Source organism: Notechis scutatus, chromosome 2, assembly GCF_049901735.1.
Source record: "Notechis scutatus isolate UNSWTSFEM ecotype Mainland chromosome 2, rNotScu1.2, whole genome shotgun sequence".
NCBI lineage: Eukaryota > Metazoa > Chordata > Lepidosauria > Squamata > Elapidae > Notechis > Notechis scutatus.
Genome location: NC_142010.1, coordinates 26,095,503 through 26,117,692, shown reverse-complemented (window position 1 = coordinate 26,117,692; position 22,190 = coordinate 26,095,503). Strand labels below are relative to the sequence as shown.

General features: G+C 39.7%; 1 protein-coding gene across 4 annotated transcripts in view; it reads left to right on the top strand.

The window, feature by feature from the left end:
- LOC113425990 (uncharacterized) overlaps positions 1-19,007 on the top strand; it is a 41,218-nt gene extending 22,211 nt beyond the window's left edge. For 2 of the 4 annotated variants that reach the window (XM_087953860.1, XM_087953861.1), the window contains exons 2-4: positions 14,181-14,285; positions 15,814-15,940; positions 16,546-19,007. In XM_087953860.1, the coding sequence (XP_087809986.1) occupies positions 14,181-14,285; positions 15,814-15,940; positions 16,546-17,444 (1,131 nt within the window). In that variant the 3' untranslated portion in view covers positions 17,445-19,007. Of the gene's footprint in view, positions 1-13,033; positions 13,852-14,180; positions 14,286-15,813; positions 15,941-16,545 lie in introns of those variants that run through there. The other 2 variants (XM_087953863.1, XM_087953862.1) reach the window with 2 other exon arrangements.
- The last annotated feature ends 3,183 nt before the right edge of the window (positions 19,008-22,190 follow it).

The following is a 22,190-nucleotide window of genomic DNA, read 5'->3' as shown; positions in this document are numbered from 1 at the left end:
GAAAACAGCTTGACCCCTTCCTCTCTGTGACAGCCCCTCAAATATTGGAAGACTGCTATCATGTCTCCCCTGGTCCTTCACTAGACTAGCCAAGCCCAGTTCCTGTAACTGTTCTTCATTTGTTTTAGTCTCCACTCTCCTAATCATCCTGGTTGCTCTTCTCTGTACTTTTTCTAGAGTCTCAACATCTTTTTTATAATGTGGTGAACAAAACTCGATGCAGTACTCTAGGTGTGGTCTTACTAAGGCTTTATAAAGTGGTATTACTACCTCACTTGATCTCGATTGTATCCCTTTGTTAATGCAACTTAGGATTGCATTAGCTTTTTTGGCTGCTGCTGCACACTGCTGGCTCATATTTAGCTGGTTGTCCACTAAAACTCCAAAATCCCTCTTACAGTAACTGCTATTGCCCCTGGTTTCACCCAGTCTATGTGTGTACTTTTGGTTTTTCTTGCCTAAGTGTAGGACTTTACTTTTCTCTACGTTGAATTTCATTTTTTTAGATACTGCCCAGTGTTCTAGTCTGTCAAGATCCATGTGGATCTTGAGCCTATCTTCTTGGGTGTTAGTTATTCCTGCCAGCTTAGTATCATCTGCAAATTTGGTAAGTTCCCCTTCTATTCCCTCATCTAAGTCATTAATGAAGATATTGAAGAGTACTGGGCCTAAGAAGGAACCTTGTGGCACCCCACTGCTTACTTCCCTCCATGTAGACTTAGACCCATTAAGGACTACTCGTTGAGTATGGTTTGTCAGCCAGTTGCGAGTCCATCTAGTGGTGATGCTATCTATCCAACTTTTTCCTAGCTTACCAAGAAGTAGGTTGTGGTCTACTTTGTTGAATGCCTTGCTGAAATCTAAATATATTATGTCCACAGTATTTCGCTGGTCTACTAATTTAGTCACTGTGTTGAAGAATGAAATAAGATTGGTTTGGCATGATCTGTTTTTAACAAACCCCTGCTGACTGCTAGTTATTACTTTACTTGTTTCTAGATGTTGGCAGATCTGTTTTTTCATTATCTTTTCCAGTATCTTCCCAGGTATTGATGTTAGGCTGATTGGTCTATAATTTCCTGGGTCTGGTTTTTTTTTCCTTTTTTGAAGATGGGAACCACATCAGCTCTTTTCCAGTCCTCTGGTAGTTTCCCAGTGTTCCAGGATTTTTGAAAGATATGGTGCAGTGGTTCTGAGATGACCTCTGCCAGCTCCTTTAAAACTCTGGGATGTAATTCATCAGGTCCCGGTTATTTGTTTTAATCAAGATCAGACAGGTGTTCTCTTACTATTTTTTTGCTTATTTTAACTTTTATTTCTGGTCTTGTCTTTTACAGTTATGTTTTTGGTGGGTTGAGCTATAGTTTCTTTTTGCATGAAGACTGATGCAAAGAATGAGTTAAGCAGTTCTACTTTCTCTCTGTTGCCTGTTACTCCCTTGCCATCTTCTCTCTTTAATGGACCGACTGTTTCCTTGATTTTTTTCTTGTTATTTATATTTCAGATTTCTTGAGCTGTGCTGAGCCATGGGAAAGAGGTGTGGCCTGGCTGCAACTGTTTTTCCAAAGCACAGACAGCCATGGTAGCTTTGCTTCCTCAAACATCCATGTAGGAGAAAAATGATAAGCACCCAAATATAGAAAGAGCTGAAGGTAGAGTTGTGGCCTGACTATTGATGGGATGACCCATACAGTATTGTCATACAAACATATGGATAAATTACATATTGGGTAATTCAATGAAAGTTGTCTCATTCATTCTACATTTTCTGCACATATTTCTCAAAGGTTTCTAGACACTTTGGAGAAGAAGGTTAGGAATCCAGGTTGGAATAATTTTTATCTTCTTTTCTTCCCATTGTTTTATTTGCTGCCTTCCTTTCCACACAGTGCCTTCCCAGATTACTCAATCCATTTTTGAAGGGGTTCCACAATTCCTGAACTAGAACATACTTCCCAGCTAGGTTTATACCCATTGATTACACCAAAATGTGGTGAGTAGCAGGTTAAGCAGATAAGTCTTTAGAAAGCCTAACTGGTGCTTTACATTTACATTGAAAAGCAAGCCTGAGATAGGGAGGTAAGAGTTGCCTTGAACTGCAAGATTAGTGGTATATAAATTTGATTGATAAAGGAATGAATGTATGAATGAACAATTATGTCTGACTAGCTCGATACCCATGCTTCGCTATGAAACTATGTGGTCAGGCTTAGTTTTTGGGGAGGAAAATAAGGGGAAAAATCTGTCCCTGCCTACCAACATCCATCAGTATTTATCTGGTTAGCGTCCTGTCAGTGTGTGAGAGAGTTGAGGGCTGTTTGGAAACTGAAACCTTGCTGTTGAGCAAGAAGGAGACAGCAAGGAGCCTGGGCATGGCTTAGCTCAAATGTTCTATACTAAAACTGCTTGGTGCTCTGAAGCTGAAATTCCTCTCCTCTGCTTGTGTTTTGCATTTGGAACAGATTTCTTTTCAGGTGTGAAGGGGGACTAGAACACCTTAGCATCAGAGCATGTTAATAATAATATACGAAATACTAATGCTCTGTGATGGTCATTTCGAAAAATCCTTTTTTAGCAATCACCTAGAAGCCAAAAGGAACATACCTGCCAAGCCTTTATGGTTCTGGAGATTTTGTGATGTTGCGTCAGTGGTATTTTGCTTTTATATTATACAGATAGATATATAGATATATTGATATATAGATGTAGAAAGATGGAGTTTTCCTGAACTCAAAGTAGGAATTTTCTAGAGCTGAATGTGTAACATTCTGGATGGACAGATCCTGTACCCGGGATCCTGTAGCAGGTCAGGTTACACTAAAAATGAATTCAATTAACTTCCAGCACCTGGCTAATCTTATCTAGATAAGAAGGATCAGTTCTTGCTAGGGGCCGAATAAGAGACTACCTGGATTTGCACAACTGAAGGTCCATATTGCTATCTGAGGAGGATAGAATGAAGCTGAAGGCTTAAGAGTCAATCTTTGGTTCTGTATTCGTTTCCTTAGACACATTTCTACCCTTAATGTAGCTACTAGTTTATCTGTATATTATTTTTATTGTTACTTATCTTGTCTATATTATAATGTGCTGTTAAAAGTATTTAATTGCTTTGTTCAATAAATTATTTCAGATTTTACTGTCTGAAACTCTTCGTCATATATGGATGGGGCAAAACAAGGCCAGTTTGGGACATTCCAAAAATATATCAGAATACAGCAGTGACAAACTACTTTTGTGTTACTGCTGAGCAAATATTGCTATTTGAACCAAGCACTTAGAATAACAGAACAACATAGTTGGAAGGGACTGGGGGTCTTCTTGTCCACCTGTCTTGCTCAGGCAGATGCCCCTGGCCTGTACCATTTCAGACCAATGGTTGCCCATGTTAGATACTTACCATGTTGGAGCATCCACAACTTCTGGAGATGACTCATTGATTGATTGCTGTGTCATTGAAGCAGTGCCAATTCTTAGCAAGCACCGGGCAAAATCTCTTCAGGATACCCTTGGCCATTCAGGAGTCCTATTGATGCGCTCATTGCTGCTCTGATGGAATGCAACTGTCTTGTTTCTGTTCCTCTTTTTCCTCCCATCTTTGCTAGTCCCATGGATTCCTCAATGGAGTCGAGTCTTTTCTTAATGTTCTTTGTTTATTTGTGACCCAGGTCTGAAATCTCGGTTGATTTCTTTTATGATGTATTCATTTGATTCTTTGAGTGACCATGGTGTTTTCAAGAGTTGAAAAGCGTTATAGAATCATCATGTGTCCAGGAGGGACCTTTGAAGTCTTCTAGTCCAGTGGTCACCAACCAGTGGGTCGAGGACCATTGATGGTTCGCGAGAAAATTTTGGTGGCCCGCAGAGAAATGTCACCCCCAAAACAATTAATTCAGGCTGCACAGGAACACAAGGCTGCACCATCCACATGACCCATGGGAACACAAGGCTTCTGTCACTTGCATTGCGAACAACACGAAGTAGTGAAGGGAGGGGGGAAAGGGCGGAGGGGGGGAACTTGCCCCACTCACCCCACGCACCTCGCCTGGCCACCGGGCTGCTTCTTTCCACTTTTGCTTTTGGCTGCATGCAAGGAAAGCAGCAAATGTCTTTCTTTCTCTCCCCCAAACTCTGCCAGAAATGAGTCTTTGGGACCCTGCAAGGCATCCTGCTCCAAGAGGCTGTGCTGGCGCGACAAGTCTCATAGACGCATTTCTGGTGGAGTTTGGGGGAGAGAAAGAAAGACTTCTGCTGCTTTCCTTGCATGAAGCCAAAAGTCTCTCTCCCTCCCTCCCTCCCTCCCTGAGAACAGAGCTGAAGATGGTATCCTGTGATCCCAGATAAAGAATGATTGATCAGTAGGAAAATGGGGTGGGGAATTTTCCTGCAGACTTTTTTTTGGATTTTCCCAGGGTCTCTAGTCCTCAGGATTTAAAATTATGAGTTTGGTGGTCCCTGAGGTCCAAAAGGTTGGCGGCCCCTGTTCTAGTCCAATCCCCTGCCCAAGATATTGTGAGTTGAAGTTTCCTGTCAAGTCCGAGGAACGAGCGGGAGGCAGCGTGACAGCTGATTGGCTATCGCGTCTGACAGCGCACTATATAAAGGGTGCTGTCAGACGCGATCAGCTGTTGCCTGTGTCATCCGCTGTGTTTGTGTGCGGTTTGGACATTTTAACCCTGTTAACTTTTAAATAAAAGGGTTACCCTGAATCTGCTGGTCTGTCTCAGTTATTTCCCACCAATTTAACACTGGCGATGAAGGTGGGATAAGAGAAGGGAGACAATCAGCTGAAAGATTCAGAGGCTGTTAGCTGAAGTCACTTGGTTAGCCTTAAGTATTCACAGCTGAAGTCACTCAGAGCTGTCCATTGCTGACAAGTCAAGGGCACTCTCCTTTGCCCCATATCAGTTGGGAACTGATACATGGGAGTCCTCTCTCAATAGATAGGTCCCAGAAGAAAGAGACATGAACCAAAGTTTTCAGCTAGGATCGTTTCAAAATATACCAAAACTATTTGTAATCCTGCTGAGCCGTTGCTAACTGAAAACGTATTTTTGCAAAGTATGCACTTGGATGGATAAGTTTAAAACAGGAAGAATGAAACTGTTGGAAATGAACTGAAAGTAATGTACACAGGTGTTTAAGGAAAGTGACAATTAGTGAAGCTGTGAAGCGTGTTTGTGGTAAGAAGAAAAGTATAAAGGATAGGATTGGAGATCAGCTCAGGACCCTTTGATTTTATGGCAGTCCTTGCAGGACCTGCTGTATGTCATTGGACCTCATTGCAATGGCTTATTAATGCAAGTGTATTACTGCTATTATATCTTTTATATTTATCCATTTCTTATGTTCCAAATTATTAGAAACAATAAACCTCTGATCTTAAAGTAAGAATTTTTGTTTGTGTTGCTGTTTCCTGTTAATATTTTTTTATGACAGAAATGGTGCATTGGCCAGGAAGGACAATTGTTGGAAGAGATCTGGTGTCCATCTAGGATTTTTACAACTTCCTGGCTTTTGGCCTCCAGATAACCAGCTAGCTCCTTCTGGTGCCCACAATCTACTTTGGATCAGAGGTAAGCTGGAAGTTCCCCCTTTGGGGACATAGGGTAGTTAGTTAGGGAACTTGCTGTGGTTTAGTTAACTAGTTAAAACGTGTCTCATAATTTGGCTGCAAGGGAAGGATCACAACCGGACTGGCTTAAGGACAAGTTTCTCTTTCTTTCTCCTTTACCTGTCGTACCTCTTCGGGCAAAACAGTCGGGGCTCGTCTCGTGGCTGGGACCACGGGGGAGCTGACCCCCCCTGGGAGCTGATCACTTCCTTATATTGGTAGTTGTGGTTGGGGTTGTGACCCTGTGTATTTTATTATACTTTGCCTTTCTTGAAGGATGAATACTATTTCATGCTTCCCCTTCATTCACAATGTGTGTTAAGGTTTAATCTTCTTGATATTTTATGCATTTAATTGAAATATGTATTTTCTGTGATTGTGTATTTTTTCCTGATGTTGCTACTATCATTGCCTTTGTTGGGGTTTTTTTTAACAGACACTATATATGTGTTTGCACTGATATTGTGAAGTGTTTCTTTTTCCCCAAAAAAGTTTTTATTTTTTACAACAAACATACAAACAAAACATAAAAACATAAAACCCTCTTTCAATTATATACATACAGTGTGTCAGTTGGTTACAATCTTTTGTGCTATCCTTTTTTTACCATTACTCACAAGTTATATAAATTCTCACCTTATCAATCTAGCTTGTGCTTATGTAATATCAATTATTAAACATTCATTTGACTAAACTATTTTTCTACCATTTTATACGAGATATTCTAATTTTCATTATGATTTAATCTTATACATTCATCCAATGGTTATATATTTTATATTGTATTCTATATCAATCTATTAACTTTTATTGTAAGGCTTACTAATCTATTTCTTTACCATGTCTTTTTATCTAACCATTGATAAAATAAATCCCATATCATATAAAATTGTGTATCCTCTTGTTCTCTAATTTCAAATGTCAATTTACTCATTTCGGCACAGTCCATGATTTTCTTAATAATTTCCTCCTGCATAGGTATTTTTTCATTTTTCCAATTCTTAGCAAATACAGTTCTAGCCGCTGTTAAAACATTTACAATCAAATATTTCAATTCTTTACAATATATTTCCGGTATAATTCCCAATAAAAATATCTCAGGTTTAAAGTCTATGTGTTGTTTTGTCATTTTTTTCCAACCATGTGTGGATTATAGTCCAATATCTTTTTGCATCCGAGCATGTCCACCACATATGGTAATATGAACCAGGTATCTGATGACATTTCCAACATTTATCCGATTTATTCTTGAACATCCTCGCAATTCTCATCGGGGGTAAGTGCCACCTGTAAAACATCTTATACAAATTTTCTTTATATGCAGTTGACATTGTCATTTTATAATTTTGAGACCACAATTTTTGCCATTTTTCTAAGTCAATCCCATATCCAAAATTTTTCCCCCACGCAATCATTGTTTCTTTTACTTGTTCTTCCTCTAATTTAAATTCTAGCAAATGTCCATAAAGTTTTTTGATTACTTTTTCATCAGTGCCTGTCAAGATTTTATCTAAATCAGTCAACTTGTCATAGATACCTTCTGTTTTAACATCTTTATCAAATCTAGATTGTATTTGCAAATATGAAAACCAATTCATTTTTACACCTTGTTCTTCCAACGCTTGCATAGATTTAAGTTCACCCTTTTCATTCAATATCTCACCCTTTTCATTCAATATCTCACCATATCTGTTTATTCCTTTTTATATATTACTGGATAGGAAAAAGCTTCAATAGTAGATAACCATAGTGGAATTTTTAAATAATATTGCTTTTTTTATCTTCTCCCAGTTTAGAAACAATGCTTCTTGAATATAATGTCTTCTAAAATACCCCTGCGTTTTAGTTCCCTTATACCAGAGGAAGGCATGCCACCCTAACAACAAGTCATGTCCTTCTAAATTCAAGAGACTAGTATTCCTGTTATCCACTCCTTTACCCACATCAGACTCATCGCTTGGTAGTATAATTCCCAATTGGGCAAAGCAAATCCTCCTCTTATTCTTGCATCTTGTAGCAAGTTTTATTCTCGCTTTCTTCCCCTGCCAAATGTATTTTAGCACTCAAATTTTTTTTTCCCTAATCTGATTGGAATTGTCTGGAATAAGTATAAGATTCTAGGCAATACATTCATCTTAATTGTAGATATTCTCCCAATCAGTGATAATTGTAAATTTTCCCATTTTATCAAATCTGTCGCAATCTGTTGTTTAAGTTTGAAATAATTGTCCTCCTTAAGTGTGCTACATCTTGGTGTTATGTGTATCCCTAAATATTTAACCTTATTTGTGACCTGGAACCCCAAAACTTCCTCCAATTCTTTCTTTCGTCTTACTAACATGTTCTTTGCTAAAATCTTTGTTTTATCTTTATTCATTTTCAAACCTGCTACTTTCCCATACTCTTCTATCTTTTCTATCAGTTTAGGTGCAGACTCCAATGGATCCTCTAATATAAATACCAGGTCATCTGCAAAAGCTTGTAATTTATACTCTTCTTTTTAAATTTTCATTCCTTTTATTTTTTCTTCTTCTCTGATGTTCCTATTCAGCACTTCCAGTGTTAACAAAAACAACAGAGGCGACAGTGGACAGCCTTGTCTAGTCCCTTTTCTTATATCTATAAAGTCTATTAACTCTCCATTTATCTTAACCTTTGCAGTTTGTTTATGATATATCGTTTCTATGGCTTGAGTAAATTTTTTACCAAAGCCCATTTGGTCCAATTGTAACAGCATAAAACGCCAATTCACATTATCAAAAGCTTTTTGTGCATCTAAAAACATCAGAGCCATTTGTTTTTCAGGATGTGCCTCATAGTATTCCAGTGTATCTAAAATTATTCTCATATTATCTTTAATCTGTCTCTTCGGCAGAAATCCATTTTGATCAGGGTGAATAAAATTGTTTAAGTATCCTTTCAGTCTTTCTGCCAGAATTGAAGCAAAAATTTTATAATCTGAATTTAATAGTGATATTGGTCTGTAGTTTTTAACTTGCTGTGGGTCTGTGTCCTCCTTCGGTGTGATATATGCTTCTGACCATGTTTGGGGTATTCTCTTCTTTTCATAATTTCATTCATAACTTCTAATAAGTGAAGATACGTTTCCTGGAATGTCTTATAAAATTCCACTGGCAAACCGTCCGGACCTGGTGCTTTCCCAATGTTTTGCTTTTTTAAAGCTTCTGTTAATTCCATCATTGTTATGTTACTTTCTAACATTATTTCAATATCTTTGGGTATCTGAGGCAAATTTGCTTCCTGTAAGTATTGTTGAATTCTTTCTTCCTGAACATTCTCTTGATGGTACAGTTTTCCATAATAATCTTGAATATTTTTCTTCTTCTCAGCATTTCCATAGCATACATGTCCTTGTTCATTTATCAATTGATTTATCCTTCTTGAGTCTCTTTCCCTTCTCAATTTATATGCTAGCCATCTGCCTGGTTTGTTTGCATCTTCAAAATAGTTCTGCTTAGCATTTTTAATTTTTTGTGCTATTTCTTCTTTTTCCATTAGCCCCATTTTATGTTTAGTTATGTCCATTTTAATTTTAATGTCCTTTTTTGTGTAAATTTCTGTAGTTCTTTTTCCAACTTCCAATATTTTAAAGGTTTTTTCTGTTTTATATTTCTTTTCCTTGTATAGTCCATTATCAAGCCTCTTGTATAAGCCTTCATCGTGTCCCAGAGGTTCTGTAATGATGTATCCTCTTTTGTGTTTTCTTTAAAGAAAAAAATTAATTCTCTCTCAATTTTCTGTTTAAAGTCTTTTTCCTTTAATATAGTATTATTTAAAGTCCATCTAGATCTCCTTTTTTGTCCTTTCCATACAAGTGTTATTGGATTGTGATCTGCCCAGGTACTTGCTTCTATTTCAATGTCTTGTATGTTAGAAAGCAATTCTGTTGACGTCCATATCATATCTATTCTAGACCATGATGCATGTCTATTTGAATAAAAGGTATATTGTTTATTTTCCGCATTTCTCTCTCTCCATGCATCTTTTATATTTATCTCATCTACCATTCGAAAGAAGGATTTTGGCAATGTCTTTCTAGCTTTCTTTGCTGTTTTTTGTGTTTTATAGTCCAATTTGTCATTTATTATTCCATTAAAATCTCCCATCAGACAGATATTAGCATAGTCCAGCTCAATTATTTTCTTATGTAATTTCCTGTAAAAATCTTCTTGATTATCATTTGGAGCATAAATTGCTATTAAAAGTGTCTTTAGATTATTGTCCATTATCTCCACCATCAAAATCCTTCCGTCATCATCTGTATATATTTGTTCCACAGGGATTGTATTTCTCTGATGTATAACACTACTCTCTTTTTCCACTGTGTCAACGCTGTAAAAAATTTCCCTAATTTTTGTTGTTTCAATATATAATCATGTTGTTTTTTAATATGTACTTCTTGTAGGCAGATTATATCAAATTTTAATTTCTCTAATTTATGAAATATTGTTCTTTTAATAGCTGAATTAAGTCCATTTATATTAATTGTAATCAGTTTTCTCTCATCCATTTTAGACTTTATAAGGAGGATTTGTTGCTCTAGTAGATCTTGGTTCTCATTGCTCTCTGGGTACACCACCTACGGCTCCTTCTTCTTTTTCAATTACTGCTATACTTTCCTATTGAAATTCAATTAAAGACTCTTCTTTTCTTGTATCTTCCTCCCTTCCTGTGAAATATTCCAGATAGAATAACTCGGCTTTTTCAACTGTATCAATTCTGTGTCTTTGTTCCTGCCAGGTAAACATGATACCTTCTGGTATCAGCCGTCTGTAATTTATTCCTCTCTTAAATAACTCTTTGGTCAAGAATAAATATTCTCTTCTTATCTCTCTCACTCTTCTCCGTACCTGTTTCAGTACCACTATTTCTTTATCTTTGTACTTTAGTGTTTTTTCTCTTGCCGCCTGCAGTATTTGTGATTTAATTATTTTCTTAGTAAATCTGATATGAACTTCTCTTGTCAATTTATTTCTCATCGCATATCTTGTATAGACACGAAAAACCTCGACCATCCATCATCTTCTCTTTAGTTACCTCTAATACTTCTGCTTCAAGTGTTTCTTGAATCCCTTTTGACCAAATCTTTCCCACAGCCTTATTGTATGGCCTCGGTGGGTTGTTATTCACCCTGCCCTTTTTCCCTTGGTGGTCATGTGTAGGTTTTGTGGTTTTTTTTTACTTTGATCATGCTTTGTTTTTCTTTTAATGGCTCATGTGATGAGATTTCTGAATATATGCCTCTTGAGTATTTTGTTACTGCTTCAACTTTTCTCTTGATGAAGGTTATGCCTCAATGTAACATATTGGTTTATTTTTCTCTTCCTTATTGTCATTTAGTATTCTTTATGATACGAAGTTAATCGGAGGAAGCTTAACCTTGCTGCTAGGATTGAGTTTTCCATTCCTTCTTTTGTCTGAATTGCTATTTTTCATCCTGGGTGCTTTTTCCTTTGGCACTATGATTTTTCTTTAAGCGGATCTTTTTTTGTCTCTAGGAAGCAGCCCTCTCTGGATCAGCCTGTGGGAAGGCAGGAGTGAGCAGAAAGTTTTGGTGGCAAAGACTTTCACAAGAGTCTTATATTAGAACATGTAATTTATATGACAGAAGAGTTTAATATTTCTTAACATTTAAAAAAAAGGTTTAGGAAAACCAATTAAAAAATGAAGGCCATGAAGCAAAACAACAGCAACTGTTAAAAAAAAACTTTTCAGAAATAGACCAACATATCCATTTAAAAATAAATTACATGAAGGACAGATTTCTTGTGCTAAAAAACCCCTAAGTAAGTATAGCAGTAAGGCTTTTGGTCAAAGGGAGAGCATCAAGCACCCCTCATACAATAGAATGGGACAAATCACCACAGCCAACCATGGGGCAATTTGCCGCAGGATAATTCAACAAATACAAAAGTTGTTACACTAATTTCAATGAAAACATGCTCTCACCAATAATAAAAGTAACTGAATAAAGTGATTAATAGAGCATTGAATCATCCCATGGCCAGTTGTACCCCAGCCAGTTGACCTAGACTCTACTTATAAAGCCAAGAATGTTTTTAAAAAGCTAGAAGATATTAAGAGGTACATTATACAATAAAAAGCAATTCCTTAGAAAGCAACTGTATTTCCAAAATACTGCCTCTTTTTTCTCCTCAATATGCTTGTCAAGCCCGAAATTGACATAAGTGTAGCCATTTTAGTTAGTCTTAGTATATATTCTTTTTCTTACTTTCTTTCTCTGTGGTAGTCATGGGGGGAAGGGTTTCAGGCTTGACACATTTCTAAGGGGGGAGGAGTGGAGATAGAGATGTTTTGGCTAGGTGATCTTTCTTCCCGTGGGAAACTAGCTGTCCTTGCTGGGGCCCCTTGAGGTGGAGATTTATGACATCAAGCAACATTAAATTACTTCTATGGGAGAATGTGACTTATGGGGGTTGTTTCGAACTTGTAATATTGTGGGGTAATTCCGGGTTGTGTCAGATTTACCATGGACTTTACCAATTTGATGCTTTCCTAAATAAATCTTTTTGAAAGATGGACTTTGTACTTTTCTTTTTAAAAGGATTTCATCACTTGGAAACCTGACAATGCTATTCTTTGGAAAAGCCATTGATTCCAAACAAGTAATACTTTTTAAAATGAATTTATATGCTGTCCAACTCCCAGCAACTATGGGCAGTTATATGTGATGTCACTAATCAGTGCACCAATCACATGTATATTTAACTAGTGAGATCAGACGCAAGGCAGCAACACCATTTTGGGCAGTTGCCATGGCAATTATTCCTCAACACTTGAGCTTCCCAACACATTTTGGAGAAGAAACTCTTATATGGAACCTTATTGTCATGACCTATTGTGTCCTTCCATGCCTTTTTTTGTCACTTATCACACCCAGTGGTTATGGCCACCAATACAAAGCCTCATATTTCTGCCCAGCTGCTCGGGGGACAAACCTACTTTAGGTGGACAATTTTGTGAAGTCTGTGCAGCCCCTTGAAATCAGATTAACTCTTCAAGAAACAACAAGCCAGGAAAGATCAAGCAGAAAAAGTCAAGATTTCAATACAGCTGGAATAGAAACTAAAACAAAAATAACGGGCAGATTGTACTCTGTAGAAAAAGGAGGGTTCCTTCATTGAGTGTCACCACATTGATACAGACAACAGAGAAGACAACCACTTTTGGAGGAAACCCCAAAACAGTTATTGCTTACATGTTTAATAATATATCACATTTATATACTACTATATCTTATATGAATAAACTGGTGGGAAGTAAAGAGAAAATCCAGATACTCAGAGCCAGCAATCAAACTAGATTCAATTCAAGGCGCTTTGCTCTATACCAGCCCTGTTATACCAACTCCAGGCCTATTCCCTACACCTGCGCACCTCACCTACCAAATACTCCGCCACCACGTGACTTTGGCCGGCTTTTGAGCGTCTACAAAGAACAGGGCATGCGCAGAAGACCTTTGCCAGGCCCGGATGTCAAACATGGAGAACAAGAGAGCTCCGCTAGTTGCCTTATGAGACGCTCTAATTAAGAGCAAGAAAGCGTGAGGGGGTCATAGTCTTGTGGCTCTCTAGGAAGCAATCATATCTCACCAAGTCTGGAAGGGAGGGGGGGGCTGGCGAGCGCGGGAAGTTTTGGCGGGACCGAGTTGCAGCTGCTCTTCTCCGCCTCAGGATCCCTGAGGGAACGGAGCCCTCCCCCTTCTCATCCTGAAACCGGGAAAGAGGCGGGTGAGAGAGGGTCCGCCGTGACCGAAGGAGGCCTCAGAGGGAGTTTGACCCGGTTCGGGCTGCATTGAAGCCGGAGACCGAATGGAAGCCCGGGATTCTCCTCTTCAGGCCGGGAGCGGCTGTGGCTTGGAGTCCGGCGGGGGAAGCAGCGTCCCGAGCGGCTTCCCCAGCTCCGAGGCTGAGCGCTGGCGCTTCCGCAGCTGCGTCTCCCGGGAGGCCGAGGGGCCCCGGGCGCTTTGCAGCCGCTTGCACCGACTATGCCGGGGGTGGCTGCAGCCCGAGCGGAGCAGCAAAGCCGAGATGCTGGACCTGGTGGTGCTGGAGCAGCTGCTGGCCCTGCTGCCCCCGGAGCTGTCGGGCTGGCTGAGGGAGTGCGGGGCGGAGAGCTGCGCCCAGGCGGTGGCCCTGGCCGAAGGCTGCCTCCTCGGCCCCTCAGACTCCCCGGAGCCCGGAAAGGGACGGCAGGTGAGGCACTTTCATCCTCTTCTACGCCTCGTTTCTCTTCCTTGCACATAATCGCAGAGAAAAGACATTCAAACAACACGTGTTGGAATATAAATAGTAAATAATATGTGGGAATTACTTTGTGGGATGTTATTCCCACGTTCTATTTTCCCTCATACTTTGTCATGGACTGGACAGCCATAATGCAAAAGTGATCTCAATTACCCCATGGGGGTGGAAGGGGGGGGCAAAATGTCATAAAAACCATTCCAGTAAGTACAATGAGAAAACAAAAAATATTAATGTGGTTTTACAGATAGAGCTAATATTCTTTGTCACGCTTCTTACAGGAGACATTCATTGAGATCTCAGCAGAGCAACAGGGAAGAGGAGATCCATCCAATGATTCTGAAAAGGTTCTATTCGGGAGGATCCAACTGGGACCACCTTGCCAGGTAAGTGTAGGTTTCTTCTGAGAAGTTTAAACATCTTCGTTCATGAGCTTCTTTGAAAACCAAATGCCAAGGGTATGTGAATTTCAAACCTGGTGTCCCTACAGAATGCCACAGTGAGCCTTACTGATTCAACCTTGAAGATGATCCTAGGAATGCAAACAAAGGACAATTCACAAGAATCTTGTACTAGAAATGTAATTTATATGTTGGGACAATTCCAACAGTTTTCTTAATATCTTTCATAAGACTTGGGGAAAGCAGTTAAAATTAAAGACATGAAGCCAAACAATACCAATTGAACAAAAACTGCTTTAGAGATAGCCCAATATATCCATTTAAGAATAATTTACAGGATGGACAAATTTCTCATATAAAAACCTGGAAGCCAAATCTGACAAGTTTTAATGGTAACACTGTTAGTCAAGTGACTTGATATTTCTAGGATCATGTGCAACATTTTGAAATAGGGCAGATAAAAAAAATCCTTAATAGGTATGTCCTGTTTTCTCACAGATTTATGTAGATTTCTTCTGAAAAGTCTAAATGCTTTCATTCATGAGGTTCTTTGAAAACCAAATGCCGAATCTTATGTGAATTTGAAACTGGTGTCCCTACAAAATGACTTAGTGAGCCTTACTGATTCAACTTTGAAGATAGTCCTAGCAATGCAAACCATGGATAATTCACAAGAGTCTTGTATTAGGAAATGTAACTTATATGTTGGAAGAGTTTAACAGTTTAATATTTTTTAATATCTTTGAAAAGTGAAACAATACCAATTGAACAAAAATTGGTACTTGGGCAGTTTCAGTGTGCTTCAGCTGCCCAAAAAGCCAACACAGTTCTAGGCTGCATAAACAGAGGGATAGAATCAAGATCAGAGGTGGTATTCAGCCAGTTCTGACCAGTTCTGGAGAACCGGTAGCAGAAAATTTGAGTAGTTCGGAGAACCGGCAAATACCACCTCTGACTGGGGATTTTACAGTATCCTTCCCCTGCTACGCCCACCAAGCCACACTCATAGAACCGGTAGTAAAAAGAAGACTGTAGAGAAGAGCAACAAGGATGATTAGAGGACTGGAGGCTAAAACATATAAAGAATGGTTGCTGGAATTGAGTATGCCTTGTTTGATGAAAAGAAGGACTAGGGGTGACATGATAGCAGTGTTCCAATATCTCAGGGGCTGCCATAAAGAAGAGAAAGTCAGGCTATTCTCCAAAGCACCTGTGGGCAGATCAAGAAGCAATGCATGGAAACTAATCAAGGAAAGAAGCAACCTGGAATTAAGTAGAACTTTCCTGATAGAACAATTATTCAATGGAATAACTTGCCTCAAGAAATTGTAAATGCTGCAACACTGGAAGATTTTAAGAGGAAATTGGATAACCATTTGTCTGAAATGGTATAGGATTTTCTTCCTGAGCAGGGAATTAGAGTACTTGAAGACCTTCAAGGTCTCTTCCAAATCTGCTATTCTATTTTAAAAATTGCTTCAGTGATAGCCCACTGATATTTTTTTGTTTCTAGGACTCTGATCAGTTGGAGGAGGTGGCTGTGGACTTCACAGAGGAGGAGTGGGCACTGCTGGATTCTAGCCAAAAGGCCTTGTGCAAGGAAGTCATGCTGGAAGTTGCTATGAATATGACTGCTCTGGGTAAGGATCCTCTTTGCTCTGGGTTCTGTTGATTAGGAAAGGTGTTTTAAGTGGGAATTATACAGGGAAGATACATGCACTCAATTGCATAAGGTAGTGAGAACTCTAATGACTATCACCTGTAAAATCTTTCCTAATCTCAGGGAAATCAGGATCACAAGGTATAGTATGCAGTGGACACCCACATGTGCAGAAGCCCCATACACTTCCCTTTGGTTCCCTTTAACTGCCAGGACCTCCAGATCATAAACCAGTCGAGGCATGTCATGGGCAACTTTGTCCAAGGTTGTCATCACAGCCACTCTTCTAGAAAACAACAAGGGCCTTGGCAGAAATGCTCACTATAGCTTTGTGAAAGGCCTTAGATGGAAATGCCTGAGCAGATTGATCTAACAACACAAATCCTTAATATGTTTCAGGGCGGAAAAATCTCTTGGATATCATTAAGAGCATCATTCATAACAATTTCAACCCAACATCTAATTTGACCAATTGCTGGTACCAGGCCTGATACTTAGATCGGCATATTTTTGACTGGGAGATACCCCCCTTTGCCATCATTTTAAATATTAATGAGAATTTCTGGGTTTTTTTTCCCCAAACAGGTGATGGTGAGGGGCTGGAGAATGAGAAGCAGTGGAGCTTATTTAAACTACAAAGGGCAGTGTCTTCAAAGGGCCAAAGTGACTTCTGTACAAGGCATAATCTGACTCACCATCAGCGGATCCACTCAAGTGAAAAAACATATAATTGCATGGAATTTGGAAAGAGATTCACTGAGAGTAGTGATATTACTTGCCATCAAAGGATTGACACAGAGGACAGACCATATAAATGCCTGGAGTGTGAAAAGAGCTTTATTGACAAATGGCACCTTGCTTTCCACCTAAGAATGCACACAGCGGAAAGACCGCATAAATGCATGGAGTGTGGAAAAAGCTTTTGTCAGAACTCAGAACTTACTCGTCATAAGAGGACCCATACTGGGGAGAGACCATATACATGCATACAGTGTGGGAAAGGGTTTACTCATAAAAGTGGCCTTATTAGTCATGAAAGAATTCATACAGGGGAGAAACCATTTCAATGTACAGAATGTGGAAAGACCTTTGCTCAGAAGGGACACCTTAAATCTCATGACAGAATCCACACTGGGGAGAAGCCATATAAATGCATGGAGTGTGGAAAAAGCTTTCATTGGAACTCACAACTTATTAATCATGAGAGGATCCACACTGAGGAGAGATCATATAAATGCATACAGTGTGGAAAAGGGTTTACTCAGAAAAGTGGTCTTATTTGTCATGAAAGAATCCATACAGGGGAGAAACCATTTCAATGTACAGAATGTGGAAAGAGCTTTGCTCAGAAAAGACACCTTAAATCTCATGAGAGAATCCACACTGGGGAGAGGCCCTATAAATGCATGGAGTGTGGAAAGAACTTCCTTTGGAACTCACAACTTATTAGTCATAAGAGGATCCATAATGGGGAGGCCATATAAATGCATGGAGTGTGGAAATAGCTTTCATTGGAACACAGATCTTTGTCATTAACACACACCACTTCTAGAAGTGCATGGGGTGTGGAAAACTACTCAGAAAAATTATCTTACTAATCATGAGTCTATATGGGGGAGAGACCATATAAATGCACAGAATGGAAAAAGGTTTGCTCAAAGTGGAAAACTTAATTCTCAAAAGGATCCACAGAGAATAGAGACCATATAAATGCATGTGTGGAGAAAGCTTTAACAATCAAAAGACATGTACTCACAAAAGAATCCATGGGGTGGGGGGACGACACTATATATTGTATGGAATGTATGTATAGTTTTATTGGGAAAGAACATCTTACTCATCATCAACAGATTCAGTTGTGGAGGAAACCTCCTAAATGGACAAAGTAGAAAGGCCTTCAAGTAGAAACTCTTATCTGATTCACCAGTGAAGGATCCACACGGGAGAAATCGTATGTGGAAAAGGTAAACTCAGGAAGGACACCATAATTCTCATAAAATAATGCCTACAGATGAAACTATATAAATCTATGGAAGGAAATTCTGAACAATGCTAGTCCTGAATATTTGAATTCATTCAGAGAAGCTAGATTTTCCTTTGCCTATTTTCACCTGCATTCTTACCCCCCCAATACTGTGGAAACAAGGACGAAAATAGGAATTAAGGCCTTCACTTTCCTGCCTTTTGCCCATTGCCATCTCATTATCTTTTCCAATCAGGAGTAATGGCTTCCTTGACTTCCCTCTTAATTTACCTGAAAACCACTATATAAAAAGAGTTTACATGCATTTATCAAATTTAGAAAGAATTCAACCTGCACTTATCTTAATTCCCAGAAAATTCTGCTCATATTCTTTTCCTTCCTCTTAAGAAGTCTTGTCGTTTACCTTTGTTATCTCCTGACCAGAAGGAAAAGGAGTGAGATCAGCTCCAGAAAGATAACTACTTTTTTGAGTAGTTGCCAAGGCAATTATTTCATACTACCTTAACTTTCCAATATATCTTGGAGAAAAACCTTTATACTCTTACAGTCTTGGAACCTTACTAATAAGCTCTTATGACATGTAATTCTACAGCTTCTACTACAGGGAACAAAACCACTTTGAGAGGTCAATTTCTGTGAGGGTTTTAGGTAGCACAGTCCCTTGAAACCAGATGAACTGTATAAGAATCCACCCAGCCAGGAAAGACAAGGAGAAAAAGTGAACAAAAACTCAAGACTTCGACAGAACTGAAATAGATATAAAAGAGAAAAGATGCATGGCAGATTGTACTGAGTAGAAAAAGGATTCCTTTATTGAGTCTATGGAGATTCTTAAATGAATTTTCTTTGTTTTTGCTTGAAGATGTTTCACTTCTTATCCAAGAAGTTGAAAACCAAAGAAACTTCTTGGATGAAAAGCTAAAAACAAAGTCCAATTGTCTTTTGAAAAAAACAGCTTTGGAAGTCTTGAGTGTCATTGCAGGAATACAGACAACAGAGATGACAAATTGGTGTAAAAAGTATTTATTGCTTACATACTTATTTAATAAATGTAGTTTCTGTGTGGCTGTCTTCAGCAATTTCCTTTTGTCACATTTGCAGCACCATCCATGTCATCTCCCCTTCTTCAAGACTTCAACAGAACAGAAATAGATATAAAACAGAAAAGATGTAGGGCAGATTCTGCTCTGTAGAAACCGGGGGATTCCTTCCTTAAGTCTATGGATGTCCAGGGCAGAGGATTCCCTACCTTTCCCATTTTGGGGCTCATGGAAATGGTTCTGTGAGAGCGATGGGGTGGGGAAGCTAATGCAGCTCCCTTTGCATTTGCCCATTGCTTTGCCTGAGGATGTGCGAGTGCATACGCACACTTGACCGCCACTTCCGCAACCCCATTTTGCTTGTGAAGACATTTTGCTTCTCATCCAAGAAGCTGGGAACTGAAGAGGCTCCTTGGATGAGAGAAGCAAAACGTCTTCAAGCAAAATCAAAGTCAAGTTGTCTTTTGAAAAAGCACCTTTGGGAGTTCTTCCCTGAGTGTCATAGCTGAAATACAGATAACAGGACAAATAAAATGGTGTGAAGGAACTCCCAAAGTATATATTGATGGCATACCGTATTTCCTTGAAAATAAGACCCTGTCATGTTTGGAGCTCCAAAATAAGCATTAGGGCTTATTTTCGTGGAAACAATTTCAGGGTGATCAGCCTGGTTGGGCATCCCATCTCCCAGGCGTGTGGACAAAAGGCAGCGAGTGCACGGGGGCCAATGTCCAGCAGCAGTTGCAACCCTCTGGACACTTGGTCAGCACACTTGGGGGCTGCACAGCCCATGCAGCACAGGTGAGTTGATTACTTGTCCAAGCAGCAAACGGCAGAGGATGTGCGGGAGGGGGGAAGCATGCAATCTGGATATACTGCATGGGCTGAGGGAAAGCTGAGAGTTGGTGGGCTGGAGTGGGTGGACACGGGAGGCTCGTCTGCGTGGTGGCATTGGCATCATCCAGAAGCAGAGGCGTTGGGGTGAAGGCATGCAATCCTGACGAACCGCGTGGGCTACAAGCAAACAAAGATGGTGGGACCAAGTGGGCAGGTGGCCATGGGACGCTTGTCTTTGCATCACTCGGGTTGCCTGTGGCCTGCCCAGAGCTTCGAGATTGCCTGCCTTCCCACCCCAATGCCTCCGCCTGCTGCCAGTGCCTCCATGCAAAGACAAGCTTCCCGCAGCCGGCTGCCTGCTCCAGCCCACCAATTTGGCTTTCCAGCAGCCTGTGCAGCGCATCCAGAACACCTGCCTTCCCGACCTGTGCCTCTGCCTTTGTGCAAAGACAAGCAATACAATTTTTTGAAAACATCTTGGGGAGTGAAAAGCTGGAATATCCTTTTTCATCCTCTTCCAGGTTTTTGGCTCCAGTAAGCACAATCACTTTGGAAAGAAATGGTGTTCAGTAAAATACTTTACCAAATCATAACTTTAAGATTGTTATCCATATTGCTCAGTTTCAGCATAACTATAATTACTTGTATTGAAACTGAGCAATGCAGATAACTCTTATAAGCACGAGCATCTGGTTAGCCACCATGGCAGAAATGACTGCAGTTCAGTCATCTTCCTGATACGTGGTTTACCATTTGCTCACTGAACGTGGTAATCTTTTTTTGTAACAATTTTTTTTGAAGTGGTGCAGCCCCTTGAAACCAGATCAACTCTTCAAGAAACAACAAGCCAGGAAAGATCAAGCAGAAAAAGTCAAGATTTCAACATAGTAGTGTTGTGAAAAAAAATCAATCTGGTTCAGTTCCAAGTCAGGAGAAAGGCCCTGGAAATAAAATGGAGGCTAGCTGCTTAGGAAAGAAGGTCCGTTTATTGATGAGCAGATCCACAACATGCAGTTCTGGAACAGACCAAATGGCTGAACGGGTGGATGGATCTTTACAGGTTTCTGGGGTTTTGTGTTCGAAATACTTCAGGGCATTCTGCAATGTAGTGAGCCTGGTGTTCTTTTGCTATTCTAATGGTGGTGGGTTAATGCTATTATGTCCTAAAAGGTCACTACCTGTCCTCAGAATTTGGGTGGGGGAATGCAAATTAAATCCCATCATTTGGATATGGTGCAGTGGCCTAGGGGTGGAGTTTTCGCCTCACAATTAGAAGGCTGTGAGTTCAGTCCTAGGTAGCGGCAGATATTTCTCTCTCTAGGCACAATTAGTAAATCTCTGCTTCAAACTCTGGATTGGTGACAGGAAGGGCGTCCGACCAGTAACCACTCAACTCCATTCAGTTGCCCCTACTCTACCCCGATGCAAGGGATTACGGGTCATTAAAAGAAAAAAAAAGAGATGAAGGTGTTTTGTTTGTGAATAATCTTAATGGGCACAAAATCTGCTGGGAGCAATTAAGAAAGACTGGGACTGCTTTCTGCGTCTTAAGAACATGTTTTTTTCATTTCTCCTTTGAGGAAATACAATATTTTATCTCTTTTAATATTCCTGAAAATATTCCATTCTCTAGAAGGAGGGGGGTGGGCTTCTCACAGCAGAAATAGAAACCAAAAACGTAACCGGCAGATTGTACCCTGTAGAAAAAGGAGGGTTCCTTCTTTGAGTGTCACATGAATACAGACAACAAATCAAAATCGGGAGCGTCCTATCAAATCCAGTACCTGTCAATAGTGGTGTCCCCCAGGGCAGTGTTCTAGGACCAACTCTCTTCATACTCTACATAAACGACCTCTGTGATCATATTAAGAGCAATTGCGTTCTCTTCGCTGATGATGTAAAGCTGTTCAATACCACAGACAATACTGCTACCCTACAAAAAGATCTTGACTATGTATCTGAATGGTCAAACAAATGGCAACTTCAAATCTCAACAAATAAATGCTCTGTCTTACATATTGGCAAAAAAAATCAGAAAATAAAATACAAGCTGAATAGTCAAGATCTTGTTGATGACTCAAGCTCTGTAAAGGACCTTGGAATACTCACCTCTAATGATCTAAGTGCTAGAGCCCACTGCAACTACATAGCCAAAAAGGCATTAAGAGTTGTTAACCTAATCCTACGTAGCTTTTTCTCTGGTAATATCACACTACTAACCAGAGCATACAAAACATTTGCTAGACCAATACTCGAATACAGTTCATCAGTCTGGAACCCTCATTACGTATCTGATATTAGCACAATTGAGAAAGTCCAGAAATATTTCACAAGAAGAGTTCTCCACTCTTCTACTCGTTGTAGAATAC